Below are 26846 nucleotides of genomic sequence, written 5' to 3'. Positions count from 1 at the left end.
TCTCCTCAAAGGGGAAATCTAGCAGCTTTTTCCATCGATTATTCCTTTAGGTCGACAGGGAGGTTCAATTCTATATCATTTCACCCTGTATTTTCGTTCAAATCGATAATATATTTAACCACAAAAATATACTTTAGAAATGATTTTAGCCTCTGTAGCAAATGTCCTACGACTTCAGTGAATATGTGAATGCTTTGTTTTTGTTGTCAATATTTTTCGACATTTCCTTTCTCAATAATTTAACCCGTGTGACAAATGAATGTTTTTCTCGATGAGGCCAAACCACAGATACTACTCTGTACTATTTCCATCAGCATTCGCAGCAGCCTAAAACCTTGTCCCATGTTCGAGAAATGTCACCCTGCGTTTCATCTGAATACCACAGCGGCAGCGTTCGGCGGCCACTGCCAGTAACCGAGTTCAGGTAGCGTGTTCCCAAGCCGGGGGGGGGGGGCACAGCCCGCCACATCCGTCATTATTCAATGCTTACACCGAAAGGAAACTCTAAATAGACGCCATCATCCATTATTTGTGGTGATGAATGCTCCCACACCAAGGCTGACGGCGTTAACTTTTGTTTTCCTGAGAAGTGGACAGAGTCTCGCTACAGACTGACTCAAATTGAGATTGTTCGACTTCACACGATGCTATTTAAAACTGAGCTGAAGGGTGAACGGATTCTAGTCAAAGTTCACGGCAAAACATGTTTTCCATTTGACCGGTTTGTGCTTTAGAATATAATAAGTAAGCAGTAAAAAGGGTCTGAAGAAGACTGTAATCATAGTTTACGTTTTGGATGGCCGTTATTTTACAGATTAGATGCAACAGACCGACACAAATGTTGTGGAGCATCAAAAATCATACAGGTTTATGAAAACCGTGGTGTCATACATTCTCTACAATTACACTGGGTATAACTCTCCCAACTTTGCACACCCATAGACTGTTTTTTTCCCTGTTTAGATGTAAAATTAAAAAAATAAGTTTTATATCCTAACCCCGCTTTTCCATCTCCACATCTTCTCGCTGACCTGTCTGTGTCTTCTTGATGTTTTTGTTCACAAATGTCCTCTATCAACATAGAGCCACTCAGAGAAGCTGCATTTATATTAAATTGCACACAAGTCGATCTGATGCCAAATACAAAGAAGCTCAATAATAAAAGAGTGCGTACTTTTGCAGCTAAAGGTATGAACTTTGGTTACTACAATGTATATTTACGACTTCTGATTTTAGCTTGTAACCTTTTGGAGTCAGTGAAAGATTATGCTGTAAAATCGCTGCATAATTAGTAGGTTTTTTTTCTTTATTATTTTTGGTAACACTAGATGAATTCATAACTAGAGAAATGAAGTAATTTCACCCACAACAGCTGTGGAGCAGTTCACTCATCCACTTAATTGTATAATCTAGCCATAAATCCAAGCATTATCTGCTGCAGCTATTAAATCAAACATTGTCATTGTTGTGCTTTTGTTTAACATCAGTGAAAACCCGACATGTGTTGCTTTTAAGAGAACCATTTCCCATAAGGCCTCATTTCTTTGCGGTGACGTCAAACCTCATGTATTTTTAACTCCCGTGTTGATTTTATGACACTGGTGCATTTTATCTAGCAAAACTACTGCAATATTACCAAATTATGACCTTTGTCTTATTTGAAATCATTATAAAAGGTTTATTTATAGTTTCACAGGTATATAAACCAGTCCAAGCCTGTTGCTTTTTTCATTTTTCCCCAGGATTTATTTAAGATGCCATCCAATTTTGTTGAAACCTTTTGTTTTAAAAGCCAATAAAGCATTATGCATTCATGACACAGGTGTGACAGTAAAAGTGAGAACTGGGCTGTCTGGTTACTTTACATCCCGCAGTAAACATCTTTCTGATAAATTACCTCGGCCTCGGGGGCGCAGAGAATAAACTTGTCCGTATTTGTTCAGTCTGCACCTGCGGACTCGGCGTCTCCTCCAGACACGTCGCCACTTCTGTGGAGTGTGGCAAATGGGGTTTAAAAAGCCCTATTGATGTACTTACACATGAGTGGGAAAATGGGAATTGATGTTTTAAATGACTTCTCATCCTGCCTTTACCTCAGACCTGTATTTCCTGTTGCCACGGTTACTATCAGATTTCATTATTAGCGAATCCTGGTCGGCTGCACAGACCCCGGCAAGCAGAGGCGGACGGTTCAGAGTTGGGTCTGTTACATGATGAGCATGTTATGCACCTCTGACTCTCCTTCAGCGCGGCACAGAATCTGAGATCTAGGCCAGATTTAAAAGCAAACTGGGAAAGGTTTGTGTGATACTTGAGGAGGATTTGATTCACCTTTTTTTTTTAAATAACAATTTATAACCAAAAACATGAGAACTTATCAATAAGTCCTTTTGTGTCTGTTACTGTGTTTTGATTTCTACTGACAGCAAACAAAGACAAAAGCTGTGACTCGTTTGCCTTCACGGCTTTATTAAAAACCAAGAAAGTCTCAAAAAGCATTTCAGTGTTTTTGGATTTTGCGCGTTCTTTGACTTTAGTAAGCTTTACAACCCAATTTAAGAGGTTACTAGCTGCTGATTTATTCATATATTGGAGTTATGTGTATATCTATATGCAAAGAAAACCAAATGAGATAACTCATTTTTTGATATTAACAATAAGATAATACCTATTTGCAATCATTTTGATTTTATGTAATATAATTTAGTTGTTGGCTCTTTAGCACAGTAATTTGATCATGCTACATGCATTTCATTAAATTGTTAGATAAGTATTTACCTCTTCTTACTCTGTTTCAAACAGAAAAGTAGTGGTAAGGTGATTATTTTTATTTAAAAAAAACAGTTTTAAATAAATAATTAGTAAAAATTGGGTAAAAGGGTAACATCATTTATTTATTTACTTATTTTTTTCCTCCTACTTTTTTTTGTACAGTTATTAACACACATCTTTTACAGACTACAGCCATAAAAACAAACAAATGGCTTGTTATATTTTTGTTAATGCTGAGTAACTTCCACGGCTTTGCTGAGAAAAATCATTGCCACATCCTGATGCTGCCACCGCCATGAGTCACTGTGGAGACGGCATTGGCAGGGCACGCAATCACACAGTTGTGTGAAAACAAAACTTTTTGTCGACAGTGTTCTAATTTTCTTTACTTTTGTTCTCGGCTGGTTAAAAAAACCAAAACAAATATGTTCTTGGGGGATAACGAGGTTTATCTCGCTCTTGATCAGCAGCGTTAGTTTACCACAACACCTCAACACAATAGTTCAGTTCTGGTGTCATCTGATAAGAGAACCTTCTTCAGTTTCACTCAGCTTGACTCTATTTACCGACCAGGTGACTTTGAAATGCTGTTTGTTGCTGTTTTATTTAAGGGTGAGTTGAAATGCACATCGCAGCCCCGTTTCCTTTTCCTTTCTGTCGCATAAAAACCTCATAAAACGCTCTAAAACTTGTGGCGCTGCGACCAAAACTTAACTTAAAAGGCGTGAATGCTTTTTCAAGGCCTCGTAGACGTAATAATCGTCTCTCGTTATCACTTCCTGTCTTTGCTCAGATGCAGCAGATGGTGAACTCGGACTCTCGATTCGCCAGCAGCCAGCAGCCAATCAAAGCGGCGCTCGGACCCAGGAGCCAATCGGGCCTGAGCCAGCAAAACCAGCTGTCCACAATCAACCAATCCCAACTGGGGATGAATGGGAACCCTGTTCCCCATAACTCCCCTTCACCTCCTGGAAGTAAATCTACCACTCCGTCTCCTCCCAGCTCCGCCCACGAGGACGACAACGACGATGGACTCAGGGTAAAAAAAACAAAAAAAACACACAAAACACAAAACAAATCTCACACACACTCCTCAGAAGCAGAGAAACCGCTGGAGGTGTGAGTCATTTCAAAATATCTCAATGAGCTGTGAACAGTGAGACATGTAACCACCATTTTTTATTATGCTGTAGTGTGTGTGCGTGTGTGTGTGTGTGTAGGCAGAAGGGACTTATGATGTTATGTGTCATAACAGACTCATTCTGTCTGCATATCAACTAGATAGAAATCAGCTCCCTTACTGTTCGCTGTCTCACATGGAAACAAGCTCGCTGTACCCAACCGACTCTTCATATTCTGGAGAAATGAAACCATTACCGCTGAAGAATATTGAGCAATTTTTTTTTCAGCAGCTGTAAAATGGTAAAAACATAAAATAAGGGATACTTACCTCGTGACTCATGGGAAATAAATGCAAGCGCTCTTAAACACCTAAACTCAGGCAGCTTCTCCTACACATTTACATATCTGTATTGAACCGGTGGCATCAACACTGGAGTTCACCGACTTCCTCGCAGCAACCCATTCTTTCACAAATTTTTATAAAAACAATGTTTGCGTGCAAAGAGGCTGAATTTCACACTCCTGTAGCCAGTTTCTGGTATAAATTGTTCTGACCTTCTTTGAAAAAAAAAAAAAAAAACAACCTCTACTTACTCATCTAGTGTGTTTATTTGCACCAGAGGTGATGTCACACTGTGTGTATAATCAAAGTCGCTGTAAACCGGGGTTTTTGCTATTTTAAAACATATAGGTCTTTAGCACCTCATGTTGGCAATTAGCATGTTTATTAGCACAACTCTTGCAGCTTTAGTAAATATAAACTTATTTCAATATGTTGTGTCAAACTCAAGGCCTATAGGGGCCAAATCCAACTAGCTGCAGCTTTCTCTAAAACTTGATTTTAAGAAGTACTGATCAAGTGCAGAGACGGCTATTTGTTAATAGTTTAGCAGTTTGTTAATTGATTTTTCCGATACTTTCTGCCACAGCTAGCCCTTTGAGGATATTCGTGATCTTGCTATGGCCCAAATGAAAATGAGTTTGACACCTCTGGCTTATTAGAGCAAGTAGATTCTCATCTCACCTATGAGACTTCCAAAAATGTCAAAATCCAAATAATTTCACAAGAGGGGTTTGAAAACTGCTGCAGCAGGGAAAGTGTCGTTTTAGATTCTTCCTCAAACTTCACTTTTAGGGACCTGAAAACAGGAAACTTTGTCCTTGTAGCCGTAACAACGTCTTCACCACTGAGTGTTGTTGTTCAGTCAAATATTAGGGCTTAGTTAGGTGTGTTTACTGACACGACAACAAACATTAACAAACAAACTCTGATAAACAGCTAGCTTCTCTCTGCATCTCTAATTCCAATCTATTAATTTACCAATGAACTTAAGGATAATTTGCTTAACCCACAGAGTATTTCGGGGTTCTTTCCAGTCCCTTCAAGGTTCTTTACTCTATATGTATGTTTTTAAAAAATGCATGCAGACTTAAAGTGAAGGTGAACTCCAGCCACATCAAGTCTTTCCCTCTTCATTTTAAAGCTGCAGTTTATGGTGAAGTGTTGCAACTAGTGAACCTTTCCGTGCCACTCAGAGGAAAAGCCACAGTGTCACTGCACTCTGACACTAATACCATGTCGTAAAAGGTAACTCTATACGAGTAACGTAACCTCGATCCAATAAAAGCCGAAGTTCTTGTATAACAAACTACCAAGTGTTTTGCGAGCTGTTGAAACTCGTAAGTCAGGCTCCAAACAGAAGCATCATTCTTACCATATCATCACACCTTGCATGCACTCATTTTTAATGTTTAAAGAAAAAAGATGAGATAAGTGTTGCTTGTGATTTCCTAACAGCTTCTTGAAATAATAGATGAACCAGTTCATGGAGTCAGTCACAATTATTTCCTGGGGATATTAAAAGTTGTGGATTTTGAACCATTTTGTATGAATTCATTAACAAAAGGCTTATTCCGTCACATAAAATCTAACCACCGTTTATTAAATATTGAAAAATGTGTCCCTTGTGCTTTTGCCACTTTTCAGAAGCTTAAGCTATTCTGGTGTGAACTTTAAAATGGCCTGTTTGGCTAATTAACAAGAGAAGATAAACACAGCCTGTTTTTATCTGTTTTATCAACCAGCTACACAATGGCGCTCTGTCAGAAAGTTTGGTGTTGCAATGATGATTTGTGCCGAGGACGTAGTTAATTAACGACAGTATTAAGCTTTTGGTTTATGGGGAAATGAAAGATGTGGCAGTGACAGAAACGCCTTAAATTTAAGGGTGAAACAGAGTGTGATGAGTTACAAAACTAGACTAAATGAAACTGGGGAGTATTCATACAGAGTTGAATAATGTAAGAACCGGGTTTCAGTCTTAAGGTATCAGACATTGCAATAAATTCCTTCATGTTTTTTACAGAAGTGCTCTGGCAACATTCGTTCTTTCCATTATTTCCAGTTTTGGCTAAGCAGTTGCGATAATTTCAACGCTGTGGCAAAACTACAAACCTACGTCCAGCGTTCTCTGCAAACCTGCAGGATTTCTGCAGCTGAAGCTGGCTTCCTCTGTGTTTAGGCGTTTATAATCAAAACCCTCCGGTGACGTTTTCCACTAGTAGCTTCTTCCTCATGGGAAACTGTAGATCTCCCTATAATGTAGAAGGACATTGATTTGTTGCAAACGAAATCAATACACATGCCAGCAGCAAAACACTCCCGTCTCGGTTGACAAAGTTATGTTTAAGTTGCAAAAGCTATCATCACGTCATTAGTTTTAGGGGTTTTTTTTATTTTTAAACTAATGTAGGTTTCAATTTTAACCCCCCAAAAAAGTCAAAAATGTTACTGATACTCCCAGAGACCCTGGAGAGAAAAAAAAGTAAAAGGAAAAAAGGAATAAAAATGTTATGTTATGTTATGTTATGTTATGTTATGTTATGTTATGTTATGTTATGTTATACAAAATTATGGAATGCAAAATGGCAACAAAATAACAACCTAGGAACAATAATTATGCAGGGCTTTAGATTTTCTGATTCCAACTTTAGAAAAATGATATTTATTGGGTCTGTAAAGCGTTCTTTATGCTAATAAAGTGTTTCTGAGATTAAGTGCAGTCTATTTGTTGCTGACATGACACTTTAGCTGTGATATCATGGAAATGTTCGCTGATCAAGAGGGAATAAAATTGTACCCAATGTGAATTGCTTGAGCACTTCTGCTGACTAGACGGGATTTTCCCCTTGATTCATCATCACTGCTGACTAATAGCATCAAACTGGTACAGCAGAGGTCACAGGAAAGGTCATGCTAACAGAACAAAAAGCATATTAATTATTTTGTTACATTCTTGTTTAACTTTAATTTCGTTATTCTATTTTCTGTTGAATTTCTGCCCTCTTGTCCGGACACCTGATAACCGTCAGTCTGTTTCTTCTCGGCAGGGGGAAAAGCGACCTGCTGCAGTGGACATCTCGAAGAAACCCAAAACACCAAAGAAGAAGAAGCGAAAGGACCCCAACGAGCCGGTGAAGCCAGTGTCGGCCTACGCCTTGTTCTTCAGGGACACCCAGGCCAACATCAAGGCTCAGAACCCCAACGCCACCTTCGGAGAGGTGTCAAAGATCGTGGCCTCCATGTGGGACGGCCTGGGAGAGGAGCAGAAACAGGTAGAGCTGGACTAAACCACCTAGCAAAGAACTGGAATCACTTACACATCAAAGTAAAACAAGCTTCAGTGTTTTCAGATTTTTCTTGAAATTGATGTATTTATTATTACATCATTATTCTTTAATTACTTTTTTTGTTTTTGATGGCTTTAACTCTGTTAGCCTGCCTTTAATTTCCGCTCCAGTCGGGTATAATAGCTTCAGTCAGAGGCTCCTTCAAATTCGCTGTAACACAGACTGCTACGGGAGATCTTTCTTGCCAACAGCCACCGACATCTACAGTAACTCTTTGAAGAATTTGAGTAAGAACAATATTTAATTTCCTTTTTGGGAAAAAGCATTTTTGAATTGAATTGGATAGCCACTGCAATAATAATTAACAATACAATTTTAATCAGAATACTTTTTTTCTTCCGTTTACTTACTCTGAAATGTTTATATTCTATCTGGACTTTCTAAATTCAAGTTATCATTGTACTGTTTTATAACAAATTGTGAATGCACCAGTTGACATTCAGCTCTTGTCTTAAATGAATATAACCTAACATTAGATATGGAAGTTTAAGATAAGATATAAAACCGTCAAAATACAAACAATAATCTATGTTTTAGCAGAAAACATAGATTATTGTGTTTTAACATCAACCTCCCTGTGGGACTAGAGATGCAGATTAGCGGCTGTAATCTTATATGTTTACATGTAAATGTTCGTTAATATCTATTGTTGATAGATTGTCGAACTTCAACTTGAACTTTGGTAATTCCCAGTCCCTGTTTGAAAGATTTCTTACCAACATCATATGCTGTTGGACCGCTGCTACTCAAATGTTTCTGAAGCTGCTTGATACTTTTCTTGTGTCTGCATTTGTGCCTTATACAACCGCCAGCATCAATGTGAGAGAAAACATGTTTATCCTATTCAGTCAAACCATGAAAGGGAAATAAATGCGTGAGGTGGGAAATGAGCAGCGACACGATGTTTGTGACAGGAATCAACAGTTTTACAAAAAAAAAAAAAAAAAACATAAACTACAACAGTACCAGTGGGACTGCCAGTCATCGCTGCACAGGCAAAGCTCCTCTAAGTGACACGCCAGCTCAATTGAAAGCGTCGAGAATCAAAGAACTGCAGAGGGTGTTTTGGGAATGCATAATTAAAGTAATCTGTTATTAACGTGTCAGTTTAACGAAATAAGCCCTTTGATGTTTAAACAAGAGTATTATGTTATTGTGGCGAATGAAGCCAATTGTAATTCTGATATGTACAGCTGTAGCTCAGTTAAAGCTGTCTGTGATGTTAATGCGATGAACTGGGTCTCATTGTTCTGGTGGATGCTTGTGTTTCAGGTGTACAAGAAGAGGACAGAAACGGCTAAGAAAGAATATCTGAAACAGCTGGCTGCCTACAGAGCCAGCCTCGTCTCACAGGTAATACACCCATTCGTTTACTCACATCTGTGGCTGATTTCCAGTCTCCATTTCGTTTTTCATGCATCTGAGCCGTTTCAAGAACCTCTTGACTGTTGAGTCACAACTGACGAGCGCTGCACCGTTACCTAGCAACCCCAGCCGAGGCTAGCCTCTCACCTAGCAACTCATGGAGCTGCAGCACGTTTGGTCAGCTGGTTTTACCACTGTATTCACCGTACAATGGCTGCTGGAAAAGAGAAGTGTTTTGTTGTTCACTTACCATCCAGAAACCACTTGCTGCATTCTTTCCGGTTGTGCAGGAGGCTCCACTTCTGCTTTTCAGAGATGGACAGTTGTATAATTGTGCATTTGTTTGCAGACATTTTCATGTGTGAGAGGAAACGTTGAGTTGAGGAGGGTGCGGCCAGCAGCAGCTCATTTGGATTTAAAGTGATAGAGCCTTAAAATAGTTCACTCTGATAGGAGCTCAAAATAAGCCAACTAAAATCTCATTACCTAAGAATGATTGTGTGACAAATGTAATGAGCACGTTTTGTGTAGCCCACAGACCCATGCTTACCTGTTCAAGTGTGACATAAATCTTTCTGTTTTGTTTCCTGCAGAGTTACAGCGACCCCTCCGAGATGAAAGCCCCTCACTCTGCCTCCAACTCCTCCCCCTCACCTACCTCAATGTTCACACCCAAACCCTCAGTGTATCCCGGCCACCCAGGTCCGCACTCTTCCCCCAGCTCAATCTCCTCCCACCCCCACTCTCTCCCGTCCCACCAGCACCCGGGCATGTACATGTCATACCCGCACCCCTCACACCCCTCTCACTCCTCCAGCCCCGGCCTCGGCCCGCACATACCCCCTCCCCACCACCAGATCCATACCCAACTTCAGGCTCTGTCCTCCAGAGGGACGGTGCCGCGGGCCAGCGTCCCCCACCAGGGAGCCCTGTCCCTGGGGAATGTGGCAGCAGCTTCTACCCCTCCTCTCCAGGTCAGCCCCCCCCTCCATAGTCAGGCGCACCTGGGCGGCCTGCACAGCCCGCACCATCAGCACCAGCATCTCGGCGGACACTCTCTGGGAATGACACACTCCCCTGCAATCACACAGGTCAGGCCCACTGAACATGTCGTTTTGTCGTTTTGTTTAATCAATTGTCCTGTTATTTAAATTTCACTTGTTATTTTTGTTAATAGTATCGGTCAAAAGCTGCAGATGTCGTTTTTGAATTGCTGATGAGGTTTGGGGGAAAAACTAGCTGACAGTGAGATATATCTGAAATTAAAAACGTTGCATGAATACTGTAGAGACCTCTATGTGCACCGCACTTCTTAAACTTAATCCCTTCATGACCCGTTTACCACCATGCAGAGTTTCTGTTGTGACTAAAACTAAAACGAGAACTGAAAAGTGCTCAAGCGATAATCTGCCATATGACCGTGTCATTTTTGGAGGAAATCAAAAATGAATTAAATAGAGATCATGCCTTTTCAAATCCAATAAGACTCGTGACACACAGTGGTTGAAATACAAAAAAGATAATTCGGGGAATTTTTTCTGCAAAATGTTTTGCCTTTCTGTTACTCCCTCTAAGTCTTGCTCTCTCTCACAGACAGAACTGTCATAGATCTTTTTTTTTCCAGATATTGTCTTGCATCTCTGCGATTCATTTGACTTTGCTTTTAAATGCCTCGCTGATACTAAAACCTGAGTTTTCTTCGCACACCCAATAAAACGAAATGCTGTGGAAATATTTTTCTGCATACGTGTTAGACGTATTCACACAATGACCCATTTAACCCAGTGCCGAGTTTCTGTCATGATTAAAACTAGAACGAGAAGTGAAAACGCACAATAAAAACCTGCCCTTTGACCAGGCATTCAATGTGCTTTCAAACAGAGGCGCAACAATTAATTAGTAAAAGATCGAAATGAGACGATTTCAGTTTGATCAGTTCCATAATCTGCGACTGAAAAATACTTTTTTTTTGTCTTTTTTATCAAAACTAAAAACTTCTACTGTTTATGTTGTGTAAGTGCACAAAAATAAAAAGCGGGTAACTTGATGAACTTTTACAAATTTAATAGAAATCAGGTAAAGGCTTGTGACACGAAGTACACTTTCATGAAGATAATCTTGAAATAGCCTAATTTTTGGTTAGAACTGGACTGGACCGTTTATCACAAACCTGCAGGACATTTTGTCGTTTTTTTCATGTAGCATCGTCATCGTCAGAGATACAGGTTTGGTTTTAGCGGGTCAGATCAAAGAGCTATCCAGAAACCGTTAATGACGTAACAGTGAATCTTAGAGAAAAGAAAACCTCGATGTTAGTCATAAAAGGCGATTTGGTAGCAGTAAAGCTGAGGGTGTTGGAGCCACCACCAAAGCAAGCATCGTTACTCTGAGCATCTTCCTTTCCATCACCGTTCTCTGTTTCCATCATTGTTGCTTAATTAAGACTTTTTGAGACGGGCATTCCTTTAAAGAGGAGCCCTGTGTGCACACGGTGGCACAGATGCATTTTTACTCAGCAGCCGCAATGAGAACACTTTGTTTTTCTGGGTCAGGTCTTGTTACATTTCTCCTCGAACATCTTAGCAAATTTTTACTGTCGAAAAACTCTTGAAAATTGCAAATAGTTTTGGTTTGAAAAAACCTTGTCCTGGTGCGACCAAGCTGGAGATGCGTCCTGCTGTTGCCTTACAGGAAAAATAAGCAAATTGTTGCTTTGATTTGCATTTTGTGGAGATAAATAAGAAAACAGGAATCGAAGTAATGGAAGAAAATGGATCAATGAGTCAAGAATGTAGAGCTCCGCATTAGTTATGGGGCTCTGATGGTGACATGGACAGGTCCTGGGTGCTGTGTGGAGGAGCCTGGTAGCATCATTCATAACTCATTGCTCCCCCCCCACACACACATCTGCATTGTTTAGTCAGAGAAATCACCCTGGCATCAGCACAAGACTACAACCTCATGATGCATTCAGTGGACTGGCAGGACGTCTTGAAGAAACTAAGTCTTTCATCCTGCTACTACTCTGACTTCTCTGTACTCACAACTTTTAAAGAGGGCACACACCTCCAAATTGCATAGACTTGCTAACCGAATGAACATGTGAGCTTAACAGGCTATGCTTCAAATGGAAAACGTGTTTATCAGCCTCTTAGAGTGAAGGCCTGGCGTCATATTTAGGGATTAGACGAGGATGGTGGAGGAGACTCATAGGGTTTATAAAACAGTTCTACAACAGTAGCAACAAAATGCGTAAAAGTAGCGACTTCAAGGTTCAATCGTTTGGTGATATCATCTCAAAGTGGTCGGCGAAAAAACACAGATTGTGGATTTTGTTCTATTGCCATTGGATTTTTCATCCCGTTGGTTTTACTACCTCAGTCGATATCTTATCAGTCGTTGGAGGTGGACAACCCTTCCATTGTGAGAAAAATCTTAGTTCAGATAATAAAGCAGTGCAGGTAGCGTCGTGGTAGGACTGCCAGGAACACAGATCTGGAAAATCTTACCCATTTGGTAAGTATTAAGAGCGGAGAAGGACAATTATTACCTTGACTTTGGAGTTTTACAGGTTTGCCAAATTAAAAGGTCATGGAGGCTGTAGGGTGAGCTTAGTCTGGAGTAATTGGGACCTTGAAGCACCAATATTGTTGGTAATTAGCATTTTTCTCTTTTTGGCTTCGGTTTTGTGTTGCCAGTGAAAAGAAAAACATGATTGTGGCAGTGTTTGGGTTTCGCTTCATCTGATTTTTTTCTCAGACATCAACATTTCCTATTTTCTTGAAAGTCAGTCAGTTTCTTCGATATCTTATCAGTGATTATTTCATCCAAAATATTTCATCCTAATAAAGACGGTTTCAAGAAGATAACCTTACTGTATGTCACATTGAGAACTGAAACACACTGAGTCTTTCTTCCAGTTGGACCAACTTTATCATTCTCTTTAAAATCCCTGATTCTCATAATCTCCCATCACTCCTAGGTTTTAGAAAAAGAGTACATAAAAAAAGAAGAAGAAAACACAGGGAAAAACGAGAAGAGACAGTGACCGAGTTCCAAACTATTTTTTTTAATGTTTTTTTCTGGGTGAAGAGTGAGAGCTGATGGGGGAAGGGAGGGAGGGAGGGAGAGACAAAGGAGGCAGATGGGGTCTTTGTGAAGGAGTAAAGGAGAAGAATTTGCTCGACAATAGATGAATAGGTGAGGTAGAGGAGGAGAGGGGGACGGGAGCAGGGGGAGAACTCAACCACCTGCTGTCCTCCCCTTTCTCCTCTTTCACTCACAACGCTCAGATTAACTTCCCTTTCACTCCCTCTCTTCTTCTCCTCCCTGCACAAACGCTCACGTCTGCACGTTGTCGTCGCGCACCCTCGTTTCTCAGTCCCCGTTTCTCCTGAGTGTCCTCAGGTTGGAGAAATGTTCACCTCCTTCTCCGTCTCCTGCTCCACCTCCTGTGTTTTCATCCTCCATTTTACTCCGCCCACCTCCTTCACATATGATGCAAGACGCTCAAGCCTCACTAATTGCCGCTGATGAACCTGTGATTGATTTGAAACCTTTTCACTTCGCTTACGTTGCAAACGTTTACGTCCCAGTTCATCTAGAAGCCTCTTTTCTGAATCGGAAGGTTTTGAAGACCCGCTGATATAAAACTTCAGCTATCTATGAACTAATTCAGGCTGAAGAAGATGATGAACACCTGCTCAATGACACAAAAAAATATATAAAAAATATAAAAAGCATGGCATGCATTCGCGTTTAGCTCTGTTGACTCTGATGCAACTAGATAAAATCTGGTGAAAACAAATTACCTTTAGAAGTCACCTATGCAAATAGTGTCCGTGTGTGTAATTCATCTTCAGTTTTAATATTACAACTATTCTGTGAAACCCTCAGTTGCAGAGCTTGAAAATTAATGTTCTTCATCCAGTCTCAATTTGAGTTTTTCACAATTATGAGGAAAAAAATTAAGACTCCAGATGTGCAAAGCTGGAAGATACATACCCAATAATTTAAGAGCTGGAACTGGAAAGACTTGGTAACTCACATGGACTGAATACAAATGAACACCAAACCTTTCACAGTTGCATTTATGAACGGTATCCCTTCCACTTAGTTATTATTATTATCATATCCCAGTTGAAATATGTTGGCATTTGCAGTTGTAACATCACAAAATGTGCAAAAAGTGCGAATACTTCTGCATGGCATTGCATATTTATGCTATGCACTTTAATTTGTTTCCCATTGTAATCCTGTGGTGGAGGATATGTTTACTTTTACATGAGCAGAAAAACGTAATGACCTCATCTAAAACTTGTTTTGTTTTGCTGCTTCGTTCCAGGGCTACCATCCTTCACTCCAGTCTGACTACCAGTCAATGGGCGGAGCGATGCTGAATAGTGGAGCAGTAATGTCTCCATCAGTGGACTACCACCAGCTGGGCCGCCACACACCAAACCACCACCCTTCCTTGGACTGGAGCACTGAATACCATGGCAACGGGTTGGTATTAACACCACAGTTCGCCGCGGGTTAACGTCTCTCCATCCTCGGAGACGTAAAAGTCCCAAGTATGAAACTGTGTTTAGCATAAGTAGGCATAAAATAAATGTACTCAGTTTTAAACACACTGAAAAGGCCTCTTTGTGTCTTTATATAGAGTTGTGTAAGCTTAATGTTACCTCCTGTCACAGGATCACAACACATTTCAAACCTGAACTTTTATGATGTCCAAATTTCATTTTGAATATTTACAACTATCAAGCCAATAATACTTATCAAAGCTAATAAGGCAAAAGTGAAAATGGCTCTACAATTGAAAAAAGGGAACCAAAGCAAACTTCAGTGGGCACCCACACCCCACCTTCTAGCTACACCCCTGCTCGGGTGAAATTTGACAGATTTTTCAAGAGAACGATCTGCAAAAAAAAAAGGGATTTTGGCTTGTTATATGTTGTTTGAGAATGGTTACAGTTTTCTTATCACTCCTCAGAGCAGAACCCTGCATGCTTCATTTGTTCAATGTTTCCACTTGTCTTTGTCACATTTTCCTCTCATGGTGAAACCAACTTCTTTTCTTCAAACACGCAGAAAAAAAATTACACTTCTGTCATTTTCACCGACGTTAACCTTTTAAGAAGGCAGTTGAATAGAAAGTTTTGTCAAAATTATTTTATTAGTTTTTGTCCATTCATTTCTAAAGCTTATTTTCACGTTTTAAAAAGACCAGCAAGCACTTCTCTTTAGAAAGACGAATCTTAGCTGACGACTGATCTCTTTGTTTTCCTCCAGAAGTCTTCAGAGAGACAAACCGCTGTATCTGAGCTAATCTCGGGACAAAACGGCACCAAATATGGACCCTTATACTGCCACAACGGGAACTCCAGCACTGAGTCGGGCCTGGTTCTCACTTAACGCCCAATCAAATCTCCAAACACGAAACGGACTCGCAGTGGACTTGTCATCAAAGTGTGAACTAAAACTTGAATTCAGCACTTAAAAGAAAAAAACAAAAACAAAACAAAACCCCAAGAAGAAGAAAAACCGAATGAGTTTGTATATATTACTACTATCTCTTTAAAGTATAGCAGTGTTTACAATGTGGCATAAGCGTCTGTTAATGGCTGTATCACTCACTGCGTAATTGTTCCCATTTCTGCTGAAAATAAGAGTGAGTGGAAAGAGGTGGGTAGATCCTGTGCTGTGAACCACGCGGACTGGTGTACATACCCCCCAACATTTGAATATTTTCTGTCTTCGCAGAAGTTTTTCATACCTAGTTTCTTGTTTCTACTGAGGACGGTGATTATAATCAGCGCCAGGAGGTTCTGTAGTAGGTCATGTGTAAATTGCTGTAACATAATTGGTTAAAAGGAAAAATTTAAAGCCAGCCTTTGTTTTTTTCTTTTTTCTTTTTTTTCCTTTGAGCTGAAAGTTGCTGTGTTTTCTTTGCGGTCAAAGCCAAAAGAAGCACAGCATTAAAAACGTAACAATATAAACCAAATATTACTCCGGTTGTGTTTCCCTCCTCTGACTCTTTGCTTAAATGATGAACTCCCACAGGTTTGGGTGACTCTGAAAAGGGAAGACATTGATTAAAACCCCAGTTTATGTTGCTTTTTTAAAGATAAACAGAAGAACCCTCCCCCCTGCCAGGCTCTAAATGTGAATAAATGTCTAAGATGAAAGGATTTTCATTGTTCTCTTGAAGAAATCTGAAATATTTTAGTCCCTGAGATGATAAAATGTTAAACATTTCCTGTTGATAAAAGAAGTACTCCTTTGTATGAAGCCAGCTTTTCCTCCTGGCATATGTCTGTCGATAATACGGATTTGGATCCAAGCAAGTGTGAGTGTGTGAGGTGTTAATAAGACCGCAGAGTGGCTGACTGGTTTGCATGGTCTCTTTTATCATCTCTATTTCTCTGTGCTCAGAGACTATTTAAAAAAAAAACAACAAAAAACTGTAACTATTGCCGGGTTGGCTGTGTTTTCATGTTTTTTTTTTTTTTATTAAACTGAGGTTTGTTTTTGTGTTGAGGATAATGGAAAGAGGCATCTCTCTGTTGCTCTGTATCTATTTGTATTCATGTGTTTTATTTTGGCAGATGAAAGGACTCTGGGCATCAACCATGAAGATTTTCTTATTTTTAGATTCTAATAATGTGTTTGAGAATAAAGTCGATGCTGCACCGATGTGCAGTCGTTACTTCAAAACATGTTTCATGTTGTTTATCGCCGAGCGGTTGGCAATACCTTTATCTGACTGCAGCTGGATATTTGTACATAACCTTACTGCACCCGTATGCCGCAGCATTACCTTCTCCGTTTATGAGCAGTGATTTGGGATTCAAAAAGAAATGGCTTTAATGTAGAGGCAGGTTATAAAACTTAAGACTTATATAAGACTTAAAGATTCAAGAAGATGGACAATACGTGTGGCCTATCAGACGGTGCTGAAGAAGAGTACTGAAAACATAAAAAATGTAAACAAAACAACTAATAAAACGTGAATCATCAACATACAGTTGTAACCTCTGCTTTAATGCAAAGGTTGCTGCTTGTTGACAGTGGAAGCCATTTTGAAGGAACAGAAGTAATAAGAAGCAACTGGAGCAGGTTTTGGACGTAACCCCGTCCCTGCAGGTAGATCACGCAGCAGCCGGACAAGCCGTGCCGGCCAATCATCCATAGCTGTTTCGGTCTCATCCCTTCCGCTCACAGGCCAACATTTTGTGCGTTTAGCACATACACTTTAGGATCTCAAACTGTCTCAACAAGTGCAACTGTCTTACACAGGTTTGGTTTCTCTTCCCCCCACCACCAACACCAATTGGATATTTTTGGACAGTTCATCAATATCAACTGCACTTCCTCCATTCACTGTTTTTTTTTTTTACTCAGATCTTTACACACCCGAATTTAAAAAGGAACCAATGATCTGAGCTGCTAGAGGATTTTCCTCTCTAGAGCTGTAGGCGGCCGGTTTGATGTTTTTTCTGGAAGAACCAGCCTCAGCTTCCTCCGGCTCGGTGAGGAGCCTCCTTCTTCTGACAGGTACTCCTGCTGCAAGAGGGCCGCCCCTCCAGCAGCTGGGGAGGATTCACCTGGTATGGACAGACTAGGAGCTGATTGATCCATTACAGACGTATTGTCTGCCTTCAGACATTCTCCTGATCCTCCTACCTGAGGTCCTTCAGTTTGAGCCACACCCTCAGGAGGCATATTGACAGACATTTTCTCCACTCTCGTTTCTGAGGTTTCCCCCGACGTCTCGTCTTGATCCTGTTCAGGGAGGTTGTCTTTAGTAGAGGGGGCTTGTGACTCAGTGGTCGATTGAATCTGTCCCTGTCCGCTCTGAATGTCTTGACTGTGAGTTAGATCAAGCTTCGGCGCCGCTGCAGATGCAGAACCGTCGACCTGCGTCTGGCTGTGACCCAATGCAGCTGGATTATTAGCTGGGTTTGCTAAACTCAAGACAAGACCATCAGATGTAGAGGTAAGAAGTGGAGCTGTGGGGTTTCCACCTGCTTGTAAAGGATTGGCTTGTATAATTTTGGCCAGAAGAGCAGGATTTGAGGACCTGGTCGATACTGCAGGTTGTCCAGCGAAGCTTTCTGGAGCTACGTTAAACCCACTGAGTGTTACGCCAGGAGCAATGGGATTAGCCAGACCACCGGTGAGCAGTGGATAGGATCCTGAGGACATGGTGTTGAGCAAAGCCTTCCCTGCTTGAAGAGACAGGGTGCTTCCAGTTAGCTGTGAGCCAGGCGAGTTCAGCAAGGAAAGGTTGGTAGTACAATTCCTGTCAGCTGGACCGAAGGAGAAGGGATGCTGGAAAGCCAGCTGAGCCCCACCCAATGCCAGTCCCGCAGTCTGGTACTGGAGAGTCTGGAGGTTTTGTGCAGAGACGGTGGTGCCGTCAGGCGGCTGGGAGATGTTTTGGTTCTTTTCTTGGTCACCTTCTGCACTTTTATCTCTTTTAGATGTGCTGCTTTTATGCTCTCCTTCATCTGCCTCCTCCGTTTTGGAGGACTTTCTCTTCTTCTCTCTGCTACTCTTAGATCTCTTGCCAGATTTCTCTTCTCCTTCCTCCTCTTCGCCTTTTCCATGCCGTCTTTTCTCTTTACTCGTCTTGGAGCTTGTGTTCTTGGTGTGACCATGCTCATTTTTCTTCCTCGGATGGACTTTGCTTTTTTTTAAGGGGTTTAAGTTCAATTTGACCTTCATCAAATGGCTGGACTGGACTCTGTGTCTCCTGTTTTTCTCGTTGCCTCTGGGAATTGCCTCCCCCTCCTCCTCCAGACTTTCCTTGCCTCGATTAGTTCTTGAACTTGTCAGATCAAACTTTACATTTTTTGCCTCTCTTTTTACCTCTGTGTTCATCTTTCTAAACGGCTCCCTCCTTACCTTGCCATTGAAATCAGATACGTCCATTTGGTTGGAGTGAGGCGTCCTGTGTGTCAAGTTCTCCTCTGGAGGTCTGGAGGTCCTGTGGCAATTTCTTTCTTCCTCATAACTTCTGCTCTTTGATTCATCATCAGTCCAGTGGTTGCCCATGTCACCGTCAGCCTTGTAGGGTGGAACATTGTCTGACGTTTCTCTCAGCAGATGAAAAGATGAGTTGGCGATGTGGGGAGGAACCTTGTTAGAGACATTCCAGCTGTAATTCTGTTGTTGAATAACTCCTCTCCTTCTCTCCTCTTCCACCATCATCCTCAATTTCCTTCTCTCCTGGACATCTTCAGCCTCAGGTCCTCCATTTGCCCACTTACCCTTTCTCATTTGGTTCGGCATCTTCCCATTAGTGTTGCAATGAGGGCAATGGACATTGCTACCATTTTCTTCAGCTCTGGACTTAAACATATCCATCCTTTCGTCCAGCGTCATGGACTCTTTGCTCCATTGTTGACTGCTGTTGGCTTGCAAGAAAAAATCCCTCGTCCTCTCCTGATCTCCGAGTTGATTTACATGGTTAGCAGTTGTTCTGTCTTTGTCCCGTTCCTCCTTCAGTCTTTGGCTCTCTTTCTTCTTCTTCTTCTTCTGTTGAGAGACGTGGTAACAGATCAAGACTGCAAGCAGGGTCAAAGCGACTCCTCCTGCGGAGAAACACAACAGGAAACAATAAAAATTTACAACCACAATTTGAGGGGAGCGGGGCGTTAGATTTGTTAGAGCATGTGATGTTTTACTCTGTATGACACTGACAACTATGTCTTTGATTATTTTACACCATAGCTCAAATTTGTTTACAGCAAGGACTGCCTTAGTAGATACAACACTTTCCAAGAACCAGGCCAGCTATTTTTTAAACAAGAGGAAATCATCATTGATCGATACTCAGAATGTCCTCGGTTTTTCTGTGGGGAGTTTGCATGTTTTCTCCGGGAATGGGTTGATTTTGTCTTCCTCTCACAGTTCAAAATTGTTTACCCGTCCGGTATGTATTGACAATATTTTTTAAATTTCTGTCTGGCCGTAAAGTTTGAAAGCCGGGAAAAAGAGACGCTGAAATTGGGGATATGACTCTTGCCCATAATAATATCAAAAAAAGAGATGGTTTGAACTTCCTCCTCCTCTCTCTGCAATTTGGTAAAAATAAATAAATAATAATAATAATAATAATAATAATAATAATAATAATTGGAAGAAAATCCCTTTCAGACGAACAGCATCCAAATCCAGAGGGAGTAATTATCCAAAACGTGAACACCACCATGAGTGGCACAATTCTAGAAATCTAGAATGTGCTACAGTTTGTGCCAGCATCACTTTTCTGAGAGGTTTCAAACATGTGAGAGTACCGCAAAAGAGGTTAGTCTAAGTACCAGCAGTGGGAGTTGTACCACAGCATGAGAACCAATGGGGGGAAACCAGCTTTTCTTCCCGGCACCGATTAATATTCTGACCTAGGAAGCAGATGACTGCAGCTATGGCCAGGTCTCGAGCGTACTGCTGAGGCGCCACGCTGCCTCTCGCCTCTATCTGCACCGTGATGTTCTGATTGGACGGCACGCAGTTGGCTTCAGTCAGCTCCAGCACCGTGGTCACAGCCGGGTTGTCCGCACTCACACACATCATCCGACGGCCATTGTACAGCGCCTGAGGACAACGGGACGTACGGGTGTTAGTTCTCAAGAAACCTGTGCTCTGAGATCTTTACTGTCACAGGTAACGAGTTTGCACGACGACGTCGCACATGCGTACCTTGTCCGGCTCCTGGATGAAGCTCGTCAGGACGGCAGCCAGCTCCAGCAGCTCGCATGTGCAGTTCCACGAATTGAGGTCCAGGTTCAGGTTCGACAGCCACACAAGGTAGGAGAAAGCCTCTGGAGGAACTGAACTCAGACGGTTTCTGGAGAGATCCAGGCTCCTCAAGCTAACCAGACCTCGGAAGCTAAAAGCACGATACGGTGGGCATATAAGATGGTATAACCTGGGTGAATTTTAATATATATATATATAAAAAAAATCGCATTACCTGTTTCTGTCCAGAAAATCTATCAAATTATCCGAAAGATCCAGAGTCTCCAGGCTCCTGAAGTCGTTCAGAGGAAAGGATCCAGGGTTCAGCCTGGTGACCAGGTTTCCCTCCAGCTTCAGGCTGAGCAGAGCCTTTGTGCCTGTAAACCAACCAGCCTGGATCTGCACACCAGCAAGAGGAGCACGTTACTGCCTTGATGATTTAGCCCTGCAACGTGTCGCTAAAGCCAACGAGAAGGCGGCCTTTGCGTTCAGTCGCCTTGAAATAAAATATTTGATTTGCCCCGTGAAGACACGCACCATGTTGATGTGATTGTGGCCCAGCGCAAGAACTTCCAGCTGGCTGAGATTGATCAGCGCTCCACCCTCCAGAGCCTGGCTGGTCAGGAGGTTGTGGTCCAACAGCAAAGTGTGGAGGAAAGGCAGGTTTCTGAAGGCGTCCTCACTAAGCTCTGAGATGTGGTTGCTGCTCAGGCCTGTAGACGTGAAGGTTTATGCATCCTGTATTAGTGATGTACACAAATATTATGCGTAGCTCTACAAAAGTATTTGAATCACACTTTGCCATGCTACAAGCAAAAGCTTGAATGAGTTGCATTAGTATTTAATGTCATAGATCAACACAAAGTAGAGAAAATAGTAACTTCTATACTTCTTTGTAATGCAAATCAAATTCAGTCGGGTTTGATGGAGAGCACTCTGAGGTTTTTGCACAGATTCTCAGTTTGAGTAAGATCTGGATTTTGACTGAATCTCTCTAACATAAGAATAGATTTTGGTTGTATGCTTAGTGCCAAGAGTACGACCGTTTTTGCAAGCCAGTGTCTGTGCATCCAACCCATCCTCGTTTTGTACTGACCTATAACCGTGATGTTCCTGAGGACAGACAGCGAGGCCTGCTGGACCACAGAGATGGAGCCCTCAGTTAGCAGCAGAGCCTGGGTCGAGTCTGCAGCATCTGCTCAACGACACACACACAACAGTAGCAGCCACACACTTCTCTAAAACAGGAGGACACTTGAGGAAGAAACTGTGTGAGTCGTACCAATGATGTTAGCAAGCCTCTGACAGATGACTGCATCCTCCGAGCAGACCGCACAAGAAACGGGGCAGGCTGGAACACGCTGGGCTTCGACGACTGGCAGCAGGAACATCAGCAAAACACCTGGACACGAATTCAGACATCTGTTTTCTTTTCAGCAGAACTTCATGACATTTTGCTGTTAATATAATCACGGAGCAAGCTGAGAGTTCTCACAGGTCATGGTGTACTACAGAAGAGTCGACATGGCGACGAGGCAGCATCTCTTCCACGCAGCTCTCACTCGATGCAGCTTCGTTATTGTCACCATCGCGTTTAATCTGAAAATACATGGTGAAAACACTAAAATGACATCTTTGCACAACTAATCTTGAAAATAAACCCAATGATAAAAGCTGATTAAAACCAACAAATTATTTGCTTAAACTCTGGAAGATGATGTAGCCTTAAGTTGAGGTTTTTATTTCATAAATAAAAGCCTGAAAATACAGAATCGGGTTTGATGGAGAGCACTTTGAGGCTCTTTGTGTGTGTCATACCCTGCTGACTACCAGGAAAAAAACATATTGTCCAGTCACCATTTTTTTTTAAAATCCCACAGTCTTTGTAAGGTAATTAGAATATTTATGCACTTACTTTGTCTCTTCCCATTAAATGTGTTATTACTGTTGAATGCCATTTTTATTAATTAGAAAAAGGTAAAGTCCCACCCCTTCACATGTGGTGTCACTGAAAAGCCCTAAATGTCCTCTCTAGATACCAAAAGGAATTAATTCAGTAGAATGCAGGGGGTGGGAGATATTCAAGTTTAGAAATGTCCTCTACAGAGGACAAAAATGAACTACTGGTAGTCAGGATTGCAGTTGTGAACGCATTTCTAACTAAGATTTGAATATTCAAATCAAGTATTTAAACATTCAAGCAGGAGAGTAGTAGAGAAGGTTTTTGTTTTGTTGCTAGGCAGACAAACAGGATGCTGAGTGATGGCTGACGGCCAAACACTGAGGCCTATCGGGTTCCTGCTGAAGCACCTTCGCTATCGGGCTGCATTTCCCTGAGTCGTCTGTTATGAAACAAGTTTGTGTTATGTTGCAGTACAAACTTTTACCAGAATCAACCATCAGAACAACCACAGTAAAAAAAAAGAAAAAAAAAGTGGCTTCCTTTATCACAGTGCAACATCTTTGCATCTTCACACCACAAGAAATGTATTTGATCCTCTGATAAAAACCTAAACAGCTTTACTGACTCAGAGTCAGTCAGAGGTTAACAAATTCACCGTTGGCATGAATTTCATAGAATGGAATGAGCATAAAGCAGATTATTTAAGTGGATTTAAGGAAGAATTGGGTCCAGAATTTTAAATTAATTTAAAATTAAATTAATAAGGATTTTCATTTTTAAAATCATACATTCAGTCTCAAATATGGACATAAACCCTTTTAATATTAAATATTATTGGGCAAGTTGAAAATCATGGCATCATTTTGACTAAAATACGATAAATCTTCATTTAGATTGGTTGGTTTTTGGTCAAAATTTAACTTTTAAGCAAAATTCATACATTTTTAACAACAACAAAACTAACAACCACCAAGGATCAAATTGATCGTAAACTGAGAAAGTGACCATGAGATTAAACATGCAGATTATTACAACTTGGACACAGTTGGATGTTCCAAATCAGAATCACAAAAGAAGCTTGTAAATGGTTAAAAGGGTGTAGCTTCTCCAGCGATACGTTTATTTTAATTTTCTAGAAGCGCGCCGCTCATGACGACAGCACGTTGCTCTGCTACGTCAGTTCCGATTTGTTCTTTTTGTAGACTTATGTTCTTAATTTTTTTTCTTCTTCTTCTTGGTTGAGGCATTGCATGTTTGAATAATTATTCCGTCTGGTTTTGAATGCTGTGCAGCTGGAAGGACTTTTTACTATTATCTTTCCCCTTCCCCCAGTTATGGTGATGCATAAGAGTGTGGGAACAGTGCGCTGTTTTTACAACTTGGGAGCGACTGCCATCTCGAAGCTCAAAAATTACCTGAGGTACCAGAGGAGTAAACAAGGAGGCTTCATGGACCGAAGAGCAGAGAGAGAAAGAGAAAATTCAAACCGTGTCTTCCGTCAAACACAATGCTTGAGGGACACACCCCCGACTTTCTGACCGTACAACCAGGCAGAAACTTAAAAGAGGAGCAGCCAAAGCAAACGACACGGATCAGCAGTGCTCGCCGGCGACATATAGTGCCAACCAGGACATGTAACTGTGAAATCTCCTGCCTTGATTTTGTGCTGTTAAGACAGAAAGACAGCGACGGTCTGCAATCAGAGGCCTATTTAGCGTTGACGCAAGACTGACTGCTACCCAGCGTCACTTCCTGTCCAGAGCGTCACCGTCCTTAACAACCTATTTGAAGGTGCTTGGATGATGTTAGTCATGACATTTAATTTCCCTTTTAGGATAAATAAAGTGTTTTTGAATCGAACTAAGATGAATTGAAGTGAATTAGATTTAATTGAATTTAAATGAAATATTTATGATGGTTGACGTTTACATGGAGCCTGAGTGTCTATTTGTTTTTTTAATCTGGTGTAGATTAGAGAAAAAATTCAAACGTGTTTATCCAGATTCCTGGGAAAAGAGTCATTATAAGAACGTGCAAAATTATAGTTCTGCCTTAGTTTACTGGAAAAAAAAGTATAAGAAAATGGCCCCATCACACTATTGTGGTCATCTGCTGCCCATTTATGTTAAGGAAGCATAAACAAACAATTAGTTGATTAAACTGAGAAGCGAATTGGGCCCACATCTGCATGTCAGCACCTCAGCTGCACATGTAGAGGAAATACCAAAGAAACTCAGAAAACTGTTTACAGGCTCTATAATTCTCTAATATGGTGGGTAGGGATGGGGGGGACTGTTGTTAATTATGTCTAATTGGTAAAATAGGACCAAAATATATTTACGTGCATCAGATGGGGGTCATTAAAAAACACTCTAATGCATAGCTCTGACCATGATGTGCACATGCAGGATTACTGTATGAGGAACTGTGAAAATGATAAATACCACATGTTGAGGGGACAAGTTGTAGATTTAGCTGGGAATGTGCAAAAACACGGGCTGACAGGACGATGCCTGGTCTGAAAGTTTGGCGCCAAATGGAGGCTTTCAGCATGACGACTATCCAGAGCATGCTGCCAAAACATGACAAAGAGTTTCGAAAAGGGAAGCAGAGAAAATGAAACATCGGACGATTATGTTACTTAACTCTAATCCAACCAAAAAAAAAAAAAAAAAAAAAAAAAAGAAGAAGAAAAAACGCCTCTGAGGCTTGTCTCCTTTGCTGGAAAGCAGCTGAAAAATGAAAAGGTCAGAAAAGAAATCCCAGAACTTTTCTTCCAAATCTGTTTCACAATATTCATGACACATTTTATTTATGAAAAAAAATTATTAGGACTTTAAAAAAAAAAAAATCTAAGTTTGAATATTTTGTGGTGAAGTTTTTTTAGGTTGACTTTTTATGAGGTCCTTACTTTAGGTTCATCCTGTTGAGATTCTTGTTTTCACGTCTTTGTTTAAATTTTTATATTTGTTTTTTTTCTCCAGTCATCATTTTCATCTTTTTGTCCTCTTAACACCACCCCATTTTTTTCTTTTTTTAAAGTTAAGCCCCATTTTCTACAGACCCCTTTCAGCTCCAGGTTGTAGAGTAATCTTTCATTTGACTAACATTTTTCTTCTGACTGGAAGCAATCCTCTATCAAAGTTTTTGAGCCAAAGTCGGAACCTGAATCTGCTGGAGTCTGTGGAAGGAGTTAAAGATTAGGGTGACGTCCAGGAGACCTTCCAACCTCAGAGAACTAGAGCTCATCATGCAAGTCTAAATCTTTAAAATACCAGCAAGAACGTACAAAATGCAAAATGTTGGTCAGCAATTACAAGAAGGGTTTGCTTGCTGTAGAGATTTTTCTGTTGGTTATTGAGAAAAGAGTAATTCTGAAAGGGACTTATATATATATATATATATATATATATATATATATAAATAAAATGTTAGTAAACCCAGAATCTATTTTCTTTCAGAATGCATATTTTCATATTATTTTATCTTATCTTTATCTTTTCTTTTCCGATCAGAAACAAACTTCCTAGTTTGAATGAAAGTAATCTTTAGAAATGTGCCAAGGCTATGAGTTGTATAATTTGGGGTTTAATTGTATGCAAATATCTGATTCGAGTTGTATTTGTGGGCAATCTACAGACGGTTTTGGCTGTTCTGTTCTTTTTTATATATATATATCCTGTAATGTAGAGCTTTCTATGCATTTTTCAGTCTTGTGCGTTTTTGGGGCATCTAAAAATCAACTTCCTGTCGTCATGTTTCCTGAAAGCACTTCAAAAGCTCACAAGAGGCAGAGTTGTCTGTTTCTTTTTCAGCAAATCTCAAACAGGAAGTGAATTCACATTTGAAATCAGATTGAAAAATGCCTGGGCTTTGGTAGCTTGGATGACATATTTCAGCTGAAAAGTATTTTATTTGTGATCTTTCATCAAATAAAGCTAAATTATATGCAGCTGATTAGTTATTTTTCACTTTACTAACAAGTATTAAGATTTCCAACAATTGGACAAGCTCTGCTGCTCAGCTAATAATCTTTACGTTGATGTCAGCAGATACTGGAGTATCGTAAACCGCAACGTTCTTAAAATCACTTCGATCGATTCTGCGCTCTGATGGAAGCTGCTGAAAACTGCAGCTTGATTCGAAATGAATGCAACATTCAGGTTTTGCTCACAGCAGACTTTCTGAAAACCTGAAAAATAGTTTTTGTTGATCAGGTTTACTCTATCTACAAGCTGCCAGATTT

The 26846-nt window shown here is 40.7% G+C and overlaps 2 protein-coding genes across 6 annotated transcripts in view; one reads left to right on the top strand and one right to left on the bottom strand.

Annotated features, from left to right (window-relative positions):
• tox (thymocyte selection-associated high mobility group box) overlaps nt 1–16415 on the top strand; it is a 55533-nt gene extending 39118 nt beyond the window's left edge. The window contains exons 5-10 of one of the 2 annotated variants that reach the window (XM_015038799.1): nt 3566–3811; nt 7285–7509; nt 8857–8937; nt 9543–10040; nt 14294–14454; nt 15247–16415. In XM_015038799.1, the coding sequence (XP_014894285.1) occupies nt 3566–3811; nt 7285–7509; nt 8857–8937; nt 9543–10040; nt 14294–14454; nt 15247–15280 (1245 nt within the window). In that variant the 3' untranslated portion in view covers nt 15281–16415. Of the gene's footprint in view, nt 1–3565; nt 3812–7284; nt 7510–8856; nt 8938–9542; nt 10041–14293; nt 14455–15243 lie in introns of both variants that reach the window. The other variant, XM_015038798.1, reaches the window with a different exon arrangement.
• Nucleotides 16416–16448: 33 nt separating this feature from the next.
• On the bottom strand, nt 16449–25994 carry LOC106951342 (uncharacterized). Of its 4 annotated transcripts, none has more exons than XM_015038795.1 (9): nt 24016–25994; nt 22193–22296; nt 21980–22119; nt 21794–21892; nt 21235–21410; nt 20933–21096; nt 20659–20848; nt 20361–20553; nt 16449–19550 (listed from the first exon to the last, which is right to left on the bottom strand). In XM_015038795.1, exons 2-9 carry the CDS (start codon nt 22237–22239, stop codon nt 17401–17403), a joined length of 3159 nt encoding a protein of 1052 aa, XP_014894281.1. In that variant the 5' UTR covers nt 22240–22296; nt 24016–25994; the 3' UTR covers nt 16449–17400. The 4 variants fall into 4 exon arrangements, with proteins under 4 accessions (XP_014894281.1, XP_014894283.1, XP_014894282.1 ...); XM_015038797.1 differs by having other exon boundaries at nt 21980–22099; XM_015038796.1 differs by having other exon boundaries at nt 25045–25994.
• Nucleotides 25995–26846: the final 852 nt, after the last annotated feature.

The sequence above is a fragment of the Poecilia latipinna genome, unplaced genomic scaffold (genome assembly GCF_001443285.1).
Source record: "Poecilia latipinna isolate Pla-1442-1.1 unplaced genomic scaffold, P_latipinna-1.0 Scaffold453, whole genome shotgun sequence".
NCBI lineage: Eukaryota > Metazoa > Chordata > Actinopteri > Cyprinodontiformes > Poeciliidae > Poecilia > Poecilia latipinna.
This window is presented reverse-complemented; position numbering and strand designations above follow the sequence as displayed.

Coding starts and splice junctions, on each gene's coding strand:
- LOC106951342 (XM_015038794.1), bottom strand. CDS start 22,308: ATGTATTTTCAGATTAAACGCGATGGTGACAATAACGAAGCTGCATCG. Junction 21,893..21,979: donor GAGGCTTGCTAACATCATTG/GTACGACTCACA, acceptor GTCGTTGAGCAG/ATGCTGCAGACTCGACCCAG. Junction 20,849..20,932: donor GATTTTCTGGACAGAAACAG/GTAATGCGATTT, acceptor TCGTGCTTTTAG/CTTCCGAGGTCTGGTTAGCT.